This window comes from Corvus hawaiiensis, chromosome 8 (genome assembly GCF_020740725.1).
Source record: "Corvus hawaiiensis isolate bCorHaw1 chromosome 8, bCorHaw1.pri.cur, whole genome shotgun sequence".
In the NCBI taxonomy this organism is placed as follows: domain Eukaryota; kingdom Metazoa; phylum Chordata; class Aves; order Passeriformes; family Corvidae; genus Corvus; species Corvus hawaiiensis.
In genome coordinates this window covers 20,029,716-20,047,770 of record NC_063220.1, presented here as the reverse complement: position 1 = coordinate 20,047,770, position 18,055 = coordinate 20,029,716, and the positions used below count along the sequence as shown (strand labels likewise).

General features: G+C 55.2%; 2 protein-coding genes across 7 annotated transcripts in view; both read left to right on the top strand.

Moving 5' to 3' along the window:
• GBF1 (golgi brefeldin A resistant guanine nucleotide exchange factor 1) overlaps positions 1-4,859 on the top strand; it is a 107,245-nt gene extending 102,386 nt beyond the window's left edge. For 5 of the 6 annotated variants that reach the window (XM_048312107.1, XM_048312106.1, XM_048312105.1 and 2 more), the window contains 5 exons: positions 686-787; positions 2,022-2,135; positions 2,370-2,547; positions 2,756-2,893; positions 3,211-4,859. In XM_048312107.1, coding sequence (XP_048168064.1) covers positions 686-787; positions 2,022-2,135; positions 2,370-2,547; positions 2,756-2,893; positions 3,211-3,497 — 819 coding nt within the window. In that variant the 3' untranslated portion in view covers positions 3,498-4,859. Of the gene's footprint in view, positions 1-685; positions 821-1,480; positions 1,986-2,021; positions 2,136-2,369; positions 2,548-2,755; positions 2,894-3,210 lie in introns of those variants that run through there. The other variant, XM_048312109.1, reaches the window with a different exon arrangement.
• A 3,649-nt stretch (positions 4,860-8,508) lies between these two features.
• Positions 8,509-16,548, top strand: TMEM150A (transmembrane protein 150A). Its single transcript, XM_048312140.1, has 7 exons — positions 8,509-8,707; positions 10,522-10,569; positions 12,753-12,824; positions 12,970-13,037; positions 13,169-13,296; positions 14,156-14,333; positions 16,141-16,548. The coding sequence occupies exons 1-7, from the start codon at positions 8,628-8,630 to the stop codon at positions 16,383-16,385; spliced, it is 819 nt and encodes a 272-aa protein (XP_048168097.1). The 5' UTR covers positions 8,509-8,627; the 3' UTR covers positions 16,386-16,548.
• The last annotated feature ends 1,507 nt before the right edge of the window (positions 16,549-18,055 follow it).

Genomic DNA, 18,055 nt, shown 5'->3' with positions numbered 1-18,055 from the left:
TATATATAACAAGGCCATAATACAGAAACACTGGCTTAACCAGACAGGATATGACCTGACACCCTGTCAGTCAGGGTGGTGGTAGCAGTCCAACTAAATGGTGGCTGCAGTCCTCTTTGAAGTGATAGATACGGTTCTGTCGAAGCGGTGATCCTGTAGAAGGGTCTGGTCTTCACCTGAAGGTCCAGTGGTGTTTACGTAGCTCTTGTCCTCTGGGAATCCAGTAGGTGAGGGCTGACTGTGGTGTTCCAAACCTCAGATTATATCCAGGTAAGAATGCTTGGTTCCTCCCCCTGGGCAGAGCATCTCACAATGGGATGATGTTATTTTATGAGTCACGCAGTGAGGCTGGATGGCCCATTAACAGAAGATATCCCTCCGGAGGGAGTTATCAGAGGTATCTCATGGAAGAGATAAAGAACACTGCTGCACCTGGTTTTAACAGCTGGTGATAGAATACATACTTTTGGTTACATCTTACATTGTAACCTAAGACACTGAAGCTTCTGACAGGGCCTCCTGGAGTATTACAGTGAATCCACTTATGTGCTGGTCCTGTTGCTTCTGTCATGTCCTCTGCCTAGAAGCCACCAGTCCCAAAAGCCAATGCCTTTCTGTAAGGCTGTCTGTGCAATCTCATCAGTCATTTTTCAGCTCTAAAATATCCATGTGTCTGATCCAACAGGTGCTGTTCCCTCTGCTAACCAAGCTACTCGAGAACATCAGCCCAGCTGATGTTGGGGGGATGGAAGAAACTAGGATGAGAGCCTCAACACTACTCTCCAAGGTGAGCACACCTCTGCTGCCTGAAAGCTCAGGGGTGTAGGTTACTGATGGGTTCGGACGGACGGTGACGAGAGATCTCTATAGGCAGGTCTTGGGACACATGGGGTTTATTGCAAAGGGCGTGGGTATAGGGGCACTGCTCAGAGCTGCCAGACTCAGCTCTGAGCAGGCCCAAGAGAGCAAGAGAGTAAGCGGGTGAGAGAGAGAGAGAGAGAGTGTAAGTGTAAGAGCAAGAGTGGAAGTAAGAGCAAGAGTGGAAGAAGTAGTAAGGAATGTCTGAAGTCCTGGTTACAATACAATAAATCATCTTCTGCACTGAATATTCTAATTGTCACTAACCAATCTAATACAAGATACAAATCCTATAGCATTTACATACAGCCTATAAGAGTTCTTATATTACCATAGAGTGTTACATCTTAACTTCTAAAAACTACTCTTTGGACCCCTTCTGCTGAGCTAGTAGGGTCTGCTCTGACCCTTGGACCTGCTTGCAAGCAGAGGGTATTGTTCCATCAAGAGGGGATTACCTTCAGTCGGCCATACCATTGTTTTCCAGTTGTTCAGTAACTAAGACTTGGTATTTCAAAAGTGGCTTTCATTTCGATGTTGCCTGTAGTTTTCATATTCCCAAAATCTTTTGTCAGGCAATCATATTTATAAGGCTTTCCTATTTCATCTTCCCCAACAAGGGGAAACCATGTTCCTCAAGAAAACCAAACCATTTGCTGTGTTTGCTTCTCAGCATCTGTGATCTGGACAGGTGTCAGGGTGCTAGTTTGACTGTCTTCAGTGCTGGGCTTCTCCACCAGCTTCTGCTGCTGGAACATGCCTTCTTTCCAGAACTGTCTCTGTGATTCTAGTCCTTGGAAAAGTTGTCAGGAAGGAGTTTGTGGCTTTATGATAGAGAAGTATTTCACTCAACATTAGTTGAAGACAGTCTATTCTTGGGGTGAAATGATGCATGTCACAAGCTGATAGTCCTGACCTGAGGCAGAGGTCTGGAAGGGCTGGAAGACATGGTGATGCAGACTGCAGAGGCCTTCCACAAAGGAGACAAGATCCACTCCTTCACATATGCAGCTCAGAAGAGGGGAGGCCTGTGGCATCCTCAGGCCAGTCCTGTGCATGCTCCCAGCCTGCCACAAGGAGGGGAATCCAGATTTGTAAGACTGGCTTGTCAGTGAGCAGCAGCCCCTACACTGCTTGTTGACAGTAGTTGTGTTTTTCCCTAGGTGTTCCTACAGCATCTCTCCCCACTGCTCTCACTGAGCACCTTTGCTGCCCTCTGGCTCACAATCCTGGACTTCATGGACAAATACATGCATGCTGGCTCCAGTGACTTACTGGTAAGGTGCTGGATGCAGTGTTTTGGACAACCATTCATTGTGTTTTAACCTTCTAAACTTCAAAGGTGTTTTGATTTGGTGTGGGTTTTGGGGGTTTTTTTAACCTTTTCTTCCTTTCCAAACCATTTTATTCCATGGTTTCTCGCCTTGGCCTGTTTCCAAGGCAGCCCATTGGCTGTTTTGAGCTTTTGTTCATTGCTATCTGTCCATTCTGTGTCCTGTCTGTGATTATAGCTGGAGGCCATTCCAGAGTCTCTGAAGAATATGCTGCTCGTAATGGATACAGCTGGGATATTCCATAGTGCTGACTCACGGACAGGATACTCAGATCTCTGGGAGATCACCTGGGAGCGCATTGACTGTTTCTTACCTCGGCTGCGGGATGAGCTCTTCAAACAGACAGTCATTCCAGGTATGAGAGGCTGGGAAACCTTAAGAACACAGGTTTTGGACCAGTGCTTGCACCTTGTCCAGTACCCAGCTGCCATAGTGCCTTGATACTGATGGAAATGGAAGTTGTAGGAGGCTGTGGGAACTTGGCACACGAAGGGCAAATTGAGAGAGGGCAAAAGGAGTGAACAAACTGGTGTGTGGTCTCACTGCATGTTTTGTCTTCCCAGATCCTGTCCCCAACATACCAATGGAGCAGCAGCATCAGAAAACAGTAGTGTCTGCCCTGCCCCCTTCTCCTGTGGGGGATGTGAGGCCATCCACCCATGTGGCTCCTTTGGAGAAGCCTTGTGAACTGGGTGTCAGTGGTGAGTCCTGTTTTCTTTTTACTGGAATCACCTTCCCAGCATGGTGGCATAGATCTGCTTTTCCTTGCTTTAGCATGATCTCTGGTGACCAGGCCTCTAGTGTTGTGAAATGTTGTGCTTCCAAATGGCTACGTTGTTGCTGATGTTACTGGGGTGGGCAGAATGCCTCTGATTGACCCCTGCTCTTCAGGGCCTGGTATGAAGGGGCAAGTCTGAAAAGGCCCCTGAGTTGATTGTCAGCCCTGCTTAGTTTTGAGCTAATAGGTGACTTTGTCAGGACCTGTGTAAGGATCTGTTTTGTCTCTTCATTCTTCCAGAGTCCGAGAGAGCCACTGCACCTCCCTCACCCACCATCAGCACCTCTGCCTCTCCTTCTTTCCCAGCATCAGCTTCAACAAAGGCAAGCCCCGTTACAGACATACCTCCTACGACAGCACAGCCGCCGCTCATCCTGCAGCCTCTTGCCTCTCCCCTGCAGGTTGGGGTGCCACCTATGACTCTTCCAATCATTCTCAACCCAGCTCTAATTGAAGCCACCTCTCCTGTTCCCCTCTTAGCTACTCCACGGCCCAGTGACCCCATGACAACCTCTGAAGTCAATTAGTTGGAGGGTGTTGGAGAACTGTCTGCTGAGGAAGCTCTGTGGATGGAGGATGCTAGGATGCTGGCCAAATGTTCTCTGGTAGTGGGCATGTTTGTTTAAAAAGATGATGCTAACCTGAGCAGAAGGGCTGTTGCTGCAGTCCTCTGGAGCACATCCCATCCTGCTCCCTTCTTGGGGCATCACCTAGAAATCTGCCCAAAAATCCCTGTCTCCATGGAGGAGTGCCCAGTTCCACTGGCCAGTCTCTTTCTTGCCTTTGCAATCTCAGGGGCCAGGCAAGGTCCATGCCCAGCAGCCTGGGACCAAGCTGCCACCAATTCATCTGGTAAAGAGGGAAAACTTGTTGATGTCACACCAGAGAGGGATTGCAGTACAGGATTGCCTCTCAAGATTACTCAGTCCAGTCCCTGGACAATTCCCCAGCCATTCCCTAGCTTTCCTGCTCACCCTTCTGGTTGCACTGCTTTGTTTGGGCTCTGGGCACGCCTGGGTTCAGCAGGTAGAGAATTTTATTAGAAATGTGGATTGCTACAATGCAGCTCCCAGTTTGCCACATAGGGCTTCTTGCCTGCTGGCACATGCTTTCCCTCCGGCAACACAGATGACAGCAATCCCCAAGCCAGATACAGATTAAGCAGCAGCTGAGTCTGATAGGGGCAAGCGTGGCTTTCATCCCTGCTCCTGTAAATGTAATCAGGCTTTCTGGTTGGAGAGAGCAAATCCAGAAGGCTCTGCCTAGCTGAGCAGATGAGAAGGAAATGCTGAGAGCAGAGCACCATGGCCATGTCTCACACAGCACTTGAGCAGTGATGTGTTGCTTGCCACTCGCTACACATTGGTTTCTTGGTGACCAGCCCCTTCCTTAGGAGAACATCCTCTTCAGCTACAGATGTGGGGATCTGTGGCACCTGCTGACAGATGCCCAGCAGGTCTGCAGTGGTTTTTCTTGGAAGCTCTGAAGAGATTGCACCCTTCTGCATCTTCTAGTTGTTGGGATCCCACGTCCTTCTACCCCCAGAAGGCCCCTATAGCTGAGGCCCTGGCAGTGATTCTTGTGCTTCCACCTTGCTGCAAGGACACCCCGCTCTTCCCCCTGCTCATGTCCAGAGCAGAGCTGGCTGCCTGGCAAGCGCTGCATCGCTGATCTTCCTCCCTCCACTAGTTGGCTAAATTCTCAATAATTTCAATCTTGGAAATCCCCCTGGTGACAGGGAGGGGCATGGGGTGGGACTCCAACCCAGTGTATCCTGTATGGAGAGGAACCTGCAGTTGGTGTGGGAATACAACCAGTGTACATACAGAGTAAATGGCTACAAATCCAATGGACTTTTTACAGTGTAATAAATACATCCTGTAAATGAATGTTCCAGTGTTGCACTCCTTTTCTGTCGTGGAACTTTGGCTCAGAGCTTTGGGAAAAGTGGAGTTTGCTTGTCAAGGTGCTGTGCCCTGGCTCCACATACCAAGATCTTTCAACAGAGTGCTCTGTGTGGAGGGAGCACAGGGACTTGTCATCTCATGGCAGGGCTGCAGTGGAGGTTGTCCATCAAGGGACTAATCAGGAATGGTTCCCATCATGGACAAAGCAGAGCTGTAATAGTGAGATTGCTCTGGAAGAAAGGAATCATTTCACATGGGCTGTAAAATTTCTGGTGTTACATTGGTGTATGCTCATGCACCACCAGGACTGAGGGCAGAGATAGGGCTGAGGAGCAGGTGCTCTGCACATCTGGTCATGGTGCCAGAACATAGACCTCGGTGACAACTCAGCTGACATTGGTGATTCTCTGATGAGGAAGAAATCCTTGTTTCCATGGACAGGACTCAGAGTTGGAGAGGGCGTAAGACGTACTTCCAGGGTACTTGTCATGGATTTGAACAATTACACTTCCCTCCTGGTATTTTCTACTTTGTTTCATGGCAAGATCCACGCAGTGCCACGGTGTTCTCAGCTGCATGAGGCACCAGTGTGTTCCCTATTCCAAGAGACTCCTACAGACTTGGTAAGGGGATTAAAAACTTGGGAGTTTGTTTGAATTGCATAAGAAAAGGTCTAAATACTGCATCATGGAAGAGTAATGTGTGTACTAGGAGAGTCCTGATAATAAATCCTGGTTCCCTAACCCCATTTCTACCATTCCTGGAATATTTTCACTGCTGCCGCAGTTTCTTCCTCACCCTCCACTGCCTGCAGATTGTATTCTTCCAGCCCTTAGATGTTTACATTCATGTATTTGAGTCCTTGTGCTGCTCATGACCCTCCTGTATCCTGCCCCTCTCTCTGTCTTGACTTTCTGAGCCTTCATTTCTATTTACAGCTCTGTTTCTCTGCTTGTGAAAGCTTTAGATGGTTAACTTCTTGTAAACGATTGCTCAGTTGTCAAGTGCCTTGATATCAGAACTCATCCCTAGATGCCCTCTGATCCCTAGGTGGTCCTCTGACTTTTTGGAGTGGTGTCAGCTAATAGCAAAGCTCCATTTTGCCAGCTGCCTTCAGATAACTCTTTTGGGCGCATGCTGTGTTTTAACCTGTGTTTGCAAACCTAGCTTCTACTTGAGAGCATTATCTCTTAACTCAGACAATTACGGTGCAAAGCAAAAGCCACACGAGGAAACTGCAGGAAGTGGGACTAGAATGGAAGGAATGTTGACTGGAAAGACAGAATTGCACTTTAAACAGTTTTCACTAGACTGTAAATAGGAATGGATTGGAAAACCAGAAGGAGAATTCTTTGAATGTTGTTTGGATTTTGCAAGAGTGAGGTTTAATGTTACACAGAAAAAAATATCAGGGGAAGTATTGAACTGAAAGGAGATCAGAATCAACTGACAGGTAGCATGTGTTACCTGATATGTTTATCAGTAAGCCTCTTGAACTCTATTTGTAAGTTAAATTACATAAAAGCCAGTCATACTACTAATGACTGCCGGTGAGGAGTGGTGTTTACAACGGTACTCTTTGGATTTGTCCTAGCATATACTTTCTCTAGTCTTGGACTTCTTTCACATTTTTACTCAGGGTCTGACTCACTGTTTCCTAGAGGAGGCTGAACAGACATCACTGTATTTTGTTCTGTTCACCTTTAAATCAAGGACTTCTACTGCTAAAACAGAGTAGAAATATGTAGTAGGATTTAGCATGTGCCAGTAGAACACTTTACTGTGGAGATGGTGTTTTCCTCATTGGTATGAAGCTTCCTGGTGTGAGAAGTTATATGGAATGATAAGCCCTGGCTGTAAAACATAACATTTGGCACTGAAACTTATGAAACAGAAGCACTGCTGCTTTTAGTTTCCAATTTAAGAATTGGATCTGAGCATACTCAAAAGACCTGGTCTGTAAGAAAGATTTCCATGGAGTATCAACAGTGAGCTGGCTTTTTTAGAAGTTACTCTCACTCCTATAAATGCCAGCTGTCGAACTTCTCTGGAAAGATTTATGCCTGTTACAGAGCCTAATGTGTCCTGAAGGCACTGTGCCCGGCATTTTCGGCCCAGCTGCGCAGAAGGCAGCCCGGCGGGGCTTATGCTTGTGGCCCGTGGCCCTGGAGTGCTCCGAGCCCTGTCAAGGCTGCTGGGGGCGGCAGCCCCGGCACAGCGGGCATTGTTCCCAGTGTCCATGTGATGAGGAGGCTGCCGGGAGAGGGAGGGCCAGGCCTGCTGCCCGCTGGCGGACAGGAGTGCACGGGGCAGCTTTGAGAGCACAAACGGCTCGGGAGTAAAGTTCTGGAGTGCAACTCTTGCCCCAAAATGATGGGCTGAACAGCAAAGAGAGAGCCCGAGCCCGTGAGCAGGCTGCTCACGATTCAACGCAGAGGACGATGAGATCCCCCAAGACTACAAGTCCCAGTGTGCAGTACTGCTTGTGCGGTTGTGTAACCAGCACCCTGGCCCGGGTGAGGTGGTGGGCAGCTAGGGCTCCTGTCCCACGCAGGCCAGGGCCAGTGCTGTTCTCAGGCGGCTCCTCTCCGCAGAAGGCAGTGGGAAAGTGCAGGCTGTGTGAGTACCGGACGCTCCATGCTCGAGGGGTGTGAGCACCCTTTGGCTACGGAGTATGTGTTGGGACTTGCAAACACATCCCCACAAGCAGCCAGGGGGACAGGAGGGCAGGTTATTGCTGAGTTCCCAATAGGGAAATGGGATGGCCGTGGCCTTACCACAGCCCTGCTTCTCTGCCAGGGGAAGTTATGCTTCCTTTCCTCATTTTTTCTGTGTAAGAAAAATGGAAGTTTCTCTGGGCAGCAGGGTCCTAATCGTAGAAACCGTCTGGGAACAGAGAGGTCAGGCTAACTGGGTCGCGAGTGTCCGCAGGCAGTGGCTGGCAGTGTGACCGCAGCCATTTAGTGAGAGCACAAGGTCAGTCACTGCTGGGGTGCAAATAGAGCCTTGTCCTCAGGAGGGAACGCTGAGCCCCATGGAAGAAGAGTGGACTGAACAAGGTCTTCTCTGCCTGGCCCCTACCTGTCGCAGTACCTCCTGCCTCGTTCTTTGACAGTGCCACGCTTACAGGAGCCCACGCTTTCGCGGATGGGGGCCCAGGGCTGGTGTTCAGGCAGAGCCCGCATCGCCTGGAGCTGAGGCAGGTGAGGCCCCCAGCCCTCCAGCCGGCTTTCGCTGCCCGAGTCAGCAAAAGTTGTTCCTGTCCCCGGCTCCCGGGAGGGATTCACTGCTGAGCTGTGCCTGCACTCCCCTTCGCTCTACGAGAGCCTGTCCCTCGCCGCGGCTCAGCCGAGCGCGCTGTGGGGCCGCCCGCCCCGCGGAGCCCGGCGTTCCCGGCTCCGTGCCGTCCTGCTCCCCGGCTGCCCTCCCAGCGCTGTCCTGCTCCCCCGGGCCGGCAGCGCGGGCGCCACGTGGCGCCGGGGCTGTGCCGGCCCGTCCCGCTCCCCGCTGCCGCCGGACGGGGCGGGCCCGGCGCTGCCGCCGAGCGGGACCCGCGCTGCCCCGGGGCGGGGCCGGCCTGGGCTGTCCCGGCGCCGCGCCGCTCCGCACGGCCGGACCCGCTCTGCCCGCCAGCCCGGCCCCGGCCCCGGCCCCGTCGCCCATGGGGAGCGCGGCCCGGCGGCGGCCCGGCAGCAGGAGGCAGCGGGGAGGTTCCCCCGGCGGCCCCGCTCGCCCATAGCCCGGCGGGGCATGCCCGGCCGCAGGATGCCGGCCTGGGGGATCCTGCCCGTCACGCTGCCTGCCTTCACCATCACCGGCATGTGGATCGTGTGAGTGCCGCGGGGTCGCCGCCAGTTCCCCACCCACGGGCAGCGGGGCCGGGGCCCGGGCGGGATGCTGCAGGATATTGAGGGCCGGGGGTTGGAGGATGCTCCAGTGGGATGCTGCGAGGTGGGATGCAGCGGGCAGGAGGTTGTGGGGAGCCGCTGTCCCCGGTCATGTTGGGGCACTTCTGGACATTCCCTGGCCCCCACACCTCCCTGAACCCCCACAGCTGCCCTGCGTGGTCCCCGTGTCCCCTGCAGCAGCGCTGGCACGTGCCTCCCTGTCCTTACATCCTTGACGCCCCGTGGAATTGCGCGCCCCTGTCCAGGCGTGAGTGCGGCTGACGCTCAGGTGACATGGGAACGGTGTTGGAAGCCACGCCACCAGCCCAGGTACTGCAGTGCCAGGTCTGTAGCCAGCACATGGGCACACATCCCATGTGGTGGATGGATGGATGGAAGGGCCTTGTGCTGGGAGTAGAGGCTGTGTCACTTGGTGAACAGTTCTAGTCCACCCCACCAGTCCCTTTCTTGGGCCTTAATGCTGGTGAGCAGTGGATGAAGGACTTTCCTCAAAGGCACTGAGAGCTTCAGTATAGGTGGTGGGACTTCCCTGGGGTATGGGATGGAGCAAATGCATCCCATATGCATGCAGGTTCCTCCAAGAGCTTCCCCTTGATTCCCTGTCCTACTGCACAACAAAGCTGAATGTTGTCCCTGGTGCTAGGAACTTATGCTCCAAGTTTTTTCCTCGGACACCTTGCAAAGCATAGGCTGTCTCCCATGAGTGACCCTGGGGGGGCAGATGCCCCTCCAGCCCAAAGCAGCACAGGTGGGAGTTGCTGCTTATGGTCCTCACAGCCTGAGCTACCCTGGCAGTGGCCCTTTTGGAGATCTGTACTGGGAGGTGGCTCGGTAAGGGGTCTGCTCCTTGGTGGCTGGGGATGCTGTTCCTTGGTTTCCCCCAGCTGTCCTGCTCTTTGCCTCTGTCCTGGGATCATCCTTTTGGCAACCCAGCTGTTACATGGCTAGCTCGGGAAGGAGAGGGGTTTTCATACTGGTGTTGGGGCCTTTTTTTAACCTGAGCTGGTCACAGCCACCAGCGAGTTGAACAGCACGGTGCTGCCGCTGCTGTGGCTGCCGGGCAGGAGGGCTCCTCGATGGCTGGGGTGGGGGCCATGGGGCTGAGACCCCTTGGAGTGGAGCAGGATGCATGTCATGAACCCCTTGTTACACTGACTGAGACACAAGGGTGACTCCACGGTGAAATGTTTGATGGAGCTGATCTGCCCAAAATACCCTCCCAATGCACTGGCTACTTTTCCAAGCTTCTTTTAGCTCCATTGCTGGCCAGCCGGGGGCTGGGGGAAGCACGGCAGAGCCATCGCCATTGGGTGGCACCCGGCACAGCTGTGGGCTGGTGGAGAGCCCCATGCCGGGCTGGGAGGCTCTGTGACAGAGCAGTCCCCCGGAGCCCGTGGAGCACAGCAGCCTGATGGAGAAGAGGCCCCGCAGAGGCAGCTGCACTGAACTGGAGCAGGAGGCGGCTCTCGGCAGGGGTGGGGGTACAAGGCAGGGGAACCAGGTCCCAGCAGTGGGAGCTCCATGGAGCATGTGCTGGGCTCATGCACTTGTTTTTCTTTTTCCTGCTTTGTAAAGCTGGGTGGTGCCACGGGATGAGTGCTCGCCCCTGGCAGGCAGTAAGGGCTTGTATCCTCTGCTCTGGCAGCTGGTCCCTGGGGCTGCTCTGGGTGCTGGCAGAGAATGGGCATGCAGGGAGGTGGGTGGCTGCAGTAACCCTCTTGTTGTCTCTCCTTCAGATATGCTATGGCACTCTCCAACAACCACATCTGCCCTGTCCACAACTGGTAAGGCCTGGGGGGAGGCAGGGGCTTTTTGACACATCCTGGCTTGGTTAAAGACTTCATAATGCCAGGTCCCTCCAGACCTGTCCCATTTGAAGTATGCCATGCTGTGCCAGACCACTGGGTAGCTGAGGCACTCCCTGCACCATCACTGTGCTGAAGGGATGTTGGGGATCAGGCTGGGGGTGGTGGGAGAGGTGGGAGCATTAAAGGGGCACAGACCCACCTTCTCCCCCAGCAGTCATGGTGGTGATGGGGCACAAATGCCACAGGGCACATGCCTCCTGCCTGGCCCACGAGTGGCTTTTGGGAGCAGAACAGCTTGGGGACTAGCTGCTATCAGGGCTGGGCTGCCCTCCCTCCCCTGCCCAGGCTGCTCTGGTGAACAGTCCAGCCTTGCTGCAAACCAGGCGGGGAGAAGGAGGCCATTGAAAAAACACAGCATGGAGAAAGTATGAAAATAAGTGGTCAGGGAATTACAGAGGGCTATGTGTCTCCATGGAAAAGGTTGTGACTTGCTTGCTTGAGGCTAAATCTGGCAGTGCCAGGGGGATGGGATGGTCCTGCAGCACCCGGACACCCCATGGGCAGAGCTGCCTGCAACACCCCCAGATGGGGGATGAGGCGTGGAAGAGACAAGGGCTGGGAAAAGAAACACTGTTTGGTCTCTTGGCAACTTCTTCTGCAGGGTTTTTGGCTTGTAGTGTCGCCTTAAAAATCTGCCCAGAAAGATCCATGTTAGCTTAATTCTTGCTGGAGTATTTGAAGAAGTGAAAGAAAAAAACCTGCTGCCATTTCCTGCCTGATGGCCGATTCTGCCCTGGGAAGAATGTGTGTGTTGGGTTGTCTCTGCTGCACAGCCAGCCCTTAATGACGAATAATGCTTCCCGGCCTCGGGCTGCTTGCTTTAAACAAAATAATAATAAAAAAAACCCTCCCAAACCAAACACGGCCCCAAGAGCAGCCTTTGAGGAGGCCGTGGGGCTCGACTGGGTTTAGTGGTTGGAAAACAAAGCCACCAGTAAACTAAGGAGACTGAAAAAACATCAGAGCCCAGCCCAGCCCTTTCCAAAAAGGCTTTTTTAACCATGTGCTTACTGCATAGGCAGAGGTGGTGGATGGTCAGCCGGGGCCAGGGGCAGGTCAGTGCTGTCCCCCAACAACTTCCCCCCACAGTGCTGTCCCCCCTCAGCCCCCACCCTGTGTGGGACTGGGGGTGTCTGAAGGGGCCCTTTGGGGCAGAGAACTTTGCACTCACTGCCTGTGGTGTGAACAGAGGGTCCCACTAGGCCATGCCAGGCAGAGGTGCTGGATGCCTGGGTGATGCTGCAGCAAAGAGGCACCCAAAAACCCACTTCCAGTGTGTGCCAGCTCCTGGGAGAGCTGTGAGGGTGAGGGCGCATGAACCCCCGTGCTGGGAATTTAGCTAGGGTTGCAGGCGGCAGCTGTGGTACAGGAAGGTGTGTGGGGCTGATAAGAGCTCGGGGTGCCTGGACTCACGGGGTCTGTGGGTGCAGGAGGCGCTCCCAGGGCGCTGCGGTGGGGGCAGGCAGCAGAGCCCAGCTCGGCAGTGCTGGGACTGCCCCGGAGGCACTGCTGGTGTGCCCGGCCCCAGGACAGCCTGGGGGCTGGCTCTGGTCGAGTCGCTCCTCAGGCAGTGCCTCCCAGCTCCCTCCCTCCCTGCCAGGTGTGGTGGCACTGCCCCGGGGGTACCTGTGGCTGTGGGGGCCATTTCCCACACAGCTCACCATTCCAGCCTGTCCACTGCAAACCTGGAGCGGCTGCGTGCCCGGCTTCGCTGGTGCTACCATCCCGGGGATGAGTGAGGGGGCTGGCAGGTGGGTGCTCCTGCTCCTATCTGGCTGTGGGGCTGCCAGAACCCCCGGAGCCCTGAGCCAGAACCCTGGCCCGTGCAGCCTCTGCCCTGCCATGGCCTCTCCCTCACAGGCCGGGGCTCCGGGTGAGCAACAGAGCCAGCAGGCAGGGAGAATAGGCTGTGGAAACCCAGGCGTGATGCTACCTGCTGGGCAGTGGGTCACTCCCTGGAAGGGAGTGGGCAGACCCCTGGGCTTGGGCTGCACTCACTGTGGAGCAACTCAGCTGCCCTTGCAGGGCCTGTGGGCAGGAGACAGGAGGATCCTGGGCAGCATCTCGGCCCTCCTAACCTGTCCCTTTGCTGCCGGCAGGAGTTACAACCAGTCGTGTGACATGGATGGCCCCAGCTCCTGCTGCACGCTGGATCACATCCCCCTTGTCAGGTGAGTAGCCTCAGGGTAGGAGCATGGGCAGAGCTGCTCTGAGGCCCCTCCAGGGCAACCCAGGAAGGTGTTCTGGGGCGGGAGACAAGCACACACCCCAGTGCCTCCTGTCTGAGGACTTTGTGGGTCTTGTTTGTCCCCACAGCAAGTGTGGCACCCTGCCTCCCGAGAGCTGCTTCTTCAGCCTCATCTGCAGCCTGGGCTCCTTCATGGGTAAGTGCCTGCTGCCCGGGAAGCAGGTCTGGGAGGGGCTGCCCTGCAGCACCCACCCTGGCACAGGGCAGGAGTGGGATGACAGGGGCGCAGACAGTGGCATGTGACAGGGCTGTGTTTCCCTCCCACAGTCATCCTGGTGGGACTGCTGCGCTACGCCCACCTCCTGGAGCGCCTGGGGCCATCCCTCCTCAACACCCTGGGGCTGGCCACTGGCTGGGTCTGCGCTGCTGGCCTCACCATGGTTGGCAACTTTCAGGTACAGCATCTCCTCAGGAGTCCCTGGGGTGGCGAGGCAGGAGAGGGCCTTGGCTGGAGCGGGGCAGTGGCTGTGCTCAGCAGGGTAGGGTTTGGGGTGGTTGTTTTGATCCAGCGTCCCGTCCATGCAGTCCTTCCCCTCTCCTGAGTCAGTGCTGTGCTTCCCAGGGTGCTGGGAGGCCTCTTTGTGTATTCATAGTTCAGGTCCAGATTAAGCTGCTGCGTCTGGTTTAACCTTTACCTGAGCCCCTCTGCACGGTCTGTCCTCTCCACGTAGGGGCAGGGACACGCTGTTCGGGCTGCTGCTGATCCTGCCTACGGGGTGACGCCAGGAAACTGTCGGGGCAGAGCCTGTGCTCGCGGGGACCGGAGCAGGCCCAGGCTCTCAGGCTTGGCAGCACATGGCAGTGCTCAGCCCCTGCCTGCACTGCCAGGCACCGGCCTCCCGGCAGCTGCCTGCGGCAGCTAGGCCCTCTTGCTTGGCTGAGGTTGCTGCCTGTGCCAGCCCTGGGAGAAGCTTTGTGGGCCCAGATCCCCCTTGTGCCCTAGCACAAGCTATGACCCTCAGGAGGGGTTGCAGGCAGCCCCTGACGTTGCTCAGGGCAGAGGGCAGCCCCTGCCCCTGGGTACAGCAGGGCTGCTGGCCCATGGATAAAAGAAACAGAGCTCTTTGAGATCCCAGCAGTAGATGTTGGATCCAAGTCTGCTCTTCAGCCAGGAGTCAGGCACAGGGTGAGCTGCCTGGACCTGCTCCCGGCACTGTCTGCACCCCTTCCTGGGCAGGAGTCCAACTCCTGGAGCAGTCATGCTGTGACAGGCAGTGTCCCTGGGTGCTGGCACTGACCGTCTGTTCCCCGCAGGTGGATCACGCCAAGGTGCTGCACTACATCGGGGCAGGGGTGGCCTTTCCCACCAGCATGCTGTTCCTGCTCCTGCAGTCCATCCTCACCTACCGCATGGCCAAAACCCGAGGGCAGTACTGGACCGGCCACTTACGTAGCATCCTCACCACTGTGGCCTTCTTCACCCTTGTCTTCAGTATCCTGAAGGGTGTGGGGAAAAGATTGGGAATGGGCTGGTGAAAGGTGGTCCTCACAGTGGGATATGTGCCCCATATTCTCTGTCCTTTGGTCCAGCAGTGAGGTGTGGTGCCAGGAGAGGGGCTGGGCAGGGCACTGAGGGTGGGCAGCTCACTGCAGGTGTAGGCTGGAGGAGCAGCAGTATCAGGGCTGGGTAGGGGCTGAGGAGGGGAAGGGATGCTGTTGGCCATGTCTTGGGGTGATTTTGGGATGCCCCAAACCAGCCCTGCCCTGGCTGCTGCAGCCCAGCCACCGCTGCAGGCTCCAGTCACACACCGCCCAGGTCTGGTTAATTGTTGAGTTTTTTTTAATGGGACAAAGGTATTTTGCGCCCTTGGCAGTGTAGAGTCCATCTGGGTTACCTCTCTGACCAAAGCTGAGTACAAAAGCGCTCTGTGCAGGTGCCAGGTAGGTGTATGGCAGCACCTCTGCAAGCCAGGACCTCCGGGCACCCATCAGCCAACCTGCCCATGGGACAAGGAAGGGCTTGGTAAGCAGGTACTGGGGTCTGCAAACAATTTACCAAGGAGGGAGGGCATGGCATCAGGTGGGCTGGAGCTCAAAGAATGGTCCCAAGTGTGTGGCTGGGGAGTGAGGAGCTTATTTGGGACTGAGGTTAGGGCTAAATTGGGAAACAAGATGATGGTTATTGGGCAGGAAGGGGAAAAAGCATGCAGTGTCCATGGGCCCCACAGAGGTTGGCTGGGGTCTGGCTGAGGCGAGCAGCACAAGAGGAGCCTGGGGGTGCTGGTGGGCCTGGCATGTGTCAGAGGGTCCTGCTCTGTCACCACAGCAGGCAGGCAGGCTGGGAAGCAGGCAGGGAGCTGGGAAGGGCAGGAGTGCTGCAGGGCCATGCCAGCTGGGAGGGATGGGAAGGGCATGTGAGGACAAGGAGGACAGGACTGGTGCCCATCTGCTGTGGCCATCCTGCTCTGTAAGCTCTGGGGACTGGCAGTGGGCAAACAGCGAGCTGTGGTGTGGACAGTGGGGAAAGGGCTGGGATCTTTCCTGATGGGATGGGGGGAGTGAGCAGAGGGCTGTACACTGTACAGGTCAGGTCCCTGCCTCTGCAGCTCTCCCAGATCTTGGTCTCACTTGCAGAAGGCATGGTACTGCTGGAGGCTTCACCTGGAGGGCTGGGGGATGTACATGCCTCCTCCCCTCACTTGCAGCAGCCCTTGAAATAGGTTTCCCTGGAGATCTTTGGTGGGGATGAGAGGATAAACAAAGTCTGGCAGTGGTAGGACCTGGAGAAGTGGGAGCAAGCCCGCTCTCTGGGATGGGCCAAGCTGCAGCACAGAAGGACAGGAGGTGCTGCAGGGCTGGGATGCAACAGTCCAAACCCTGTTACCAAGGCTGAGTTTTATCATCTTTGACTGCATCCTGTGGCAGGATGGGGAGCCGTCAGCCTGGCTTGAGGAAGAGGCAAGTAGTGTGGGGAAGTTGTGGCATCTGGACAGCTGGCTTGCACTGAGACCTGCAGCCTGAGTTCCTCCTGCCCAGGCCTCTTCAGATAATCCCAGCCTGGCATCAGTACCATAATTTACCAAGGCTGGTTTGGGCATGTGTGCCACTGCTTCACCCATGCCAGGGCCTTCCTGGTGCTGGGGGAAGCATGTGGGGGTTTCTCAGTGTTAGGAGTGGTGGTGTGTCTCCTGCAGAGGATGGGTACTCACATCCACCCCAGCATGAGGTAACAGTGGGACATGGTCCTCCATGGGGTGGTTGAGGTTCAGCTGTGCTTTCCTTGACTGGGATACCCTCAGGTGGTGTGTTCTTCATCCAGGAGAGCTTCGTGCTGCAGCACGTGGCTGCCTTGTGTGAGTGGATGTTCATCATTGATGTCCTGGTGTTCTACGGCACGTTCACCTTTGAGTTTGGGGCCATCTCCACAGACACCTTCCTGGTCCTGCTGAAAGCCAGCCGGGCCCCCAAAAGTTACAAAGGCGAGAGCAGCCTGTCCAGCACAGCCCACATCCACAGCCATGTGGAGGGCCTGGCTATGGCCTGACCCCCACAGGAGGCAGCCCACAGTGGAGATCCCAACTTGAGCTCTGACGGTGACTCCCCACCTTGAATGTCTCTGAATCCCTAGCTGCCTTGTGTGTGTGTGTGTGTGTTTGTGTTTGTGTGTGTTTGTGTGCGCGCGCGTGTGTGTGCGTTTGTGTGTTTGTGTGTGTTTGTGTGTGTGTGTGTGTGTTTGTGTGTGTGTGTGCGTTTGTGTGTGTGTGCGTGTGTTTGTGTGTGTGTGTGTGTGCGTGTGCTTGTGTGTGTGTGTGTGCGCGTGTGTTTGTGTGTGTGTGCGTGTGTTTGTGTGTGTGTGCGTGTTTGTGTGTGTGTGTGTGTGCGCGTGTGTTTGTGTGTGTGTGTGCGTGTGTGCGTGTTTGTGTGTGTGTGCGTGTGTTTGTGTGTGTGCGCGTGTGTGCGTGTGTTTGTGTGTGTGTGTGTGTGCGCGTGTGTTTGTGTGTGTGTGTGTGTGCGTGTGCTTGTGTGTGTGTGTGTGCGCGTGTGTGTGTGTGTGCGTGTGTTTGTGTGTGTGCGTGTGTGTGTGTGTGTGCGCGTGTGTTTGTGTGTGTGTGTGCGTGTGTGCGTGTTTGTGTGTGTGTGCGTGTGTTTGTGTGTGTGCGCGTGTGTGCGTGTGTTTGTGTGTGTGTGTGTGTGTGCGCGCGTGTTTGTGTGTGTGCGTGTGTTTGTGTGTGTGCGCGTGTGTGCGTGTGTTTGTGTTTGTGTGTGTGTGTGCGTGTGTTTGTGTGTGTGCGTGTGTGTGTGTGTGCGCGCGTGTGTTTGTGTGTGTGTGCGTGTGTGCGTGTGTTTGTGTGTGTGTGCGTGTGTTTGTGTGTGTGCGCGTGTGTGCGTGTGTTTGTGTGTGTTTGTGTGTGTGTGTGCGTGTTTGTGTGTGTAGGTGTGTTTGTATGTTTGTGTGTGTTTGTGTTTGTGTGTGTGTGTTTGTGTGTTTGTGTGTGTGTGCGTGTGTGTGTCTGCGCGCGTGTTTATGTTTGTGTGTGTGTGTGTTTGTGTGTGTGCGTGTTTGTATGTGCGTGTGTGTTTGTGTGTGTGTGTTTGTGTGTTCATGTTTGTGTGTGTGTGTGTGTGTTTGTGTGTGTGTGTGTGTGTGTTTATGTTTGTGTTTGTGTGTGTTGTGTTTGTGTGTGTGTTTGTGTGTGTGTTTGTGTTTGTGTGTGTTGTGTTTGTGTGTGTGTGTGTGTGTGTGTGTGTGCACGTGGGCCTGTGGTGCCCTCCACTCTCAGCGGGAGCTGTGTCCAGCGCTCCTCTGGCAGCTGCTGTGCCTGCAAGAGCTGTCCCCTCCCTGCACACAGGGTTTGGTGTCACTGCTGGGGTGTGGGGATGCCAACCTGGTGCTATCAACAGAGCCAGGATCTGCCCCAGAGCCTCTGGGGTAGCCTGGTCTGAGTCAGGGGCTGCTGAAGGCAATCATACAGAGGCTTCCTCCTATAAGGGATGTGGGGGAACAGGGGGCTCACTCTGCCTTCGCCACACGAGCCTAGTGTGCTGGAAGGGGAGATCTCTGTTCTTCCCTCCTCCACAGGGGTAAGGTTCAGCTGAGCAAGCCTTCCAGCTGGCTACTGTGACCATCAGAGGAGCCAAAATCCCCGAGTGCCTTTTCCCTTCCTTGGGAAGTGACTGTGCTGCCAGTCTGTCTGCAACCCCAGTGAGGATGGC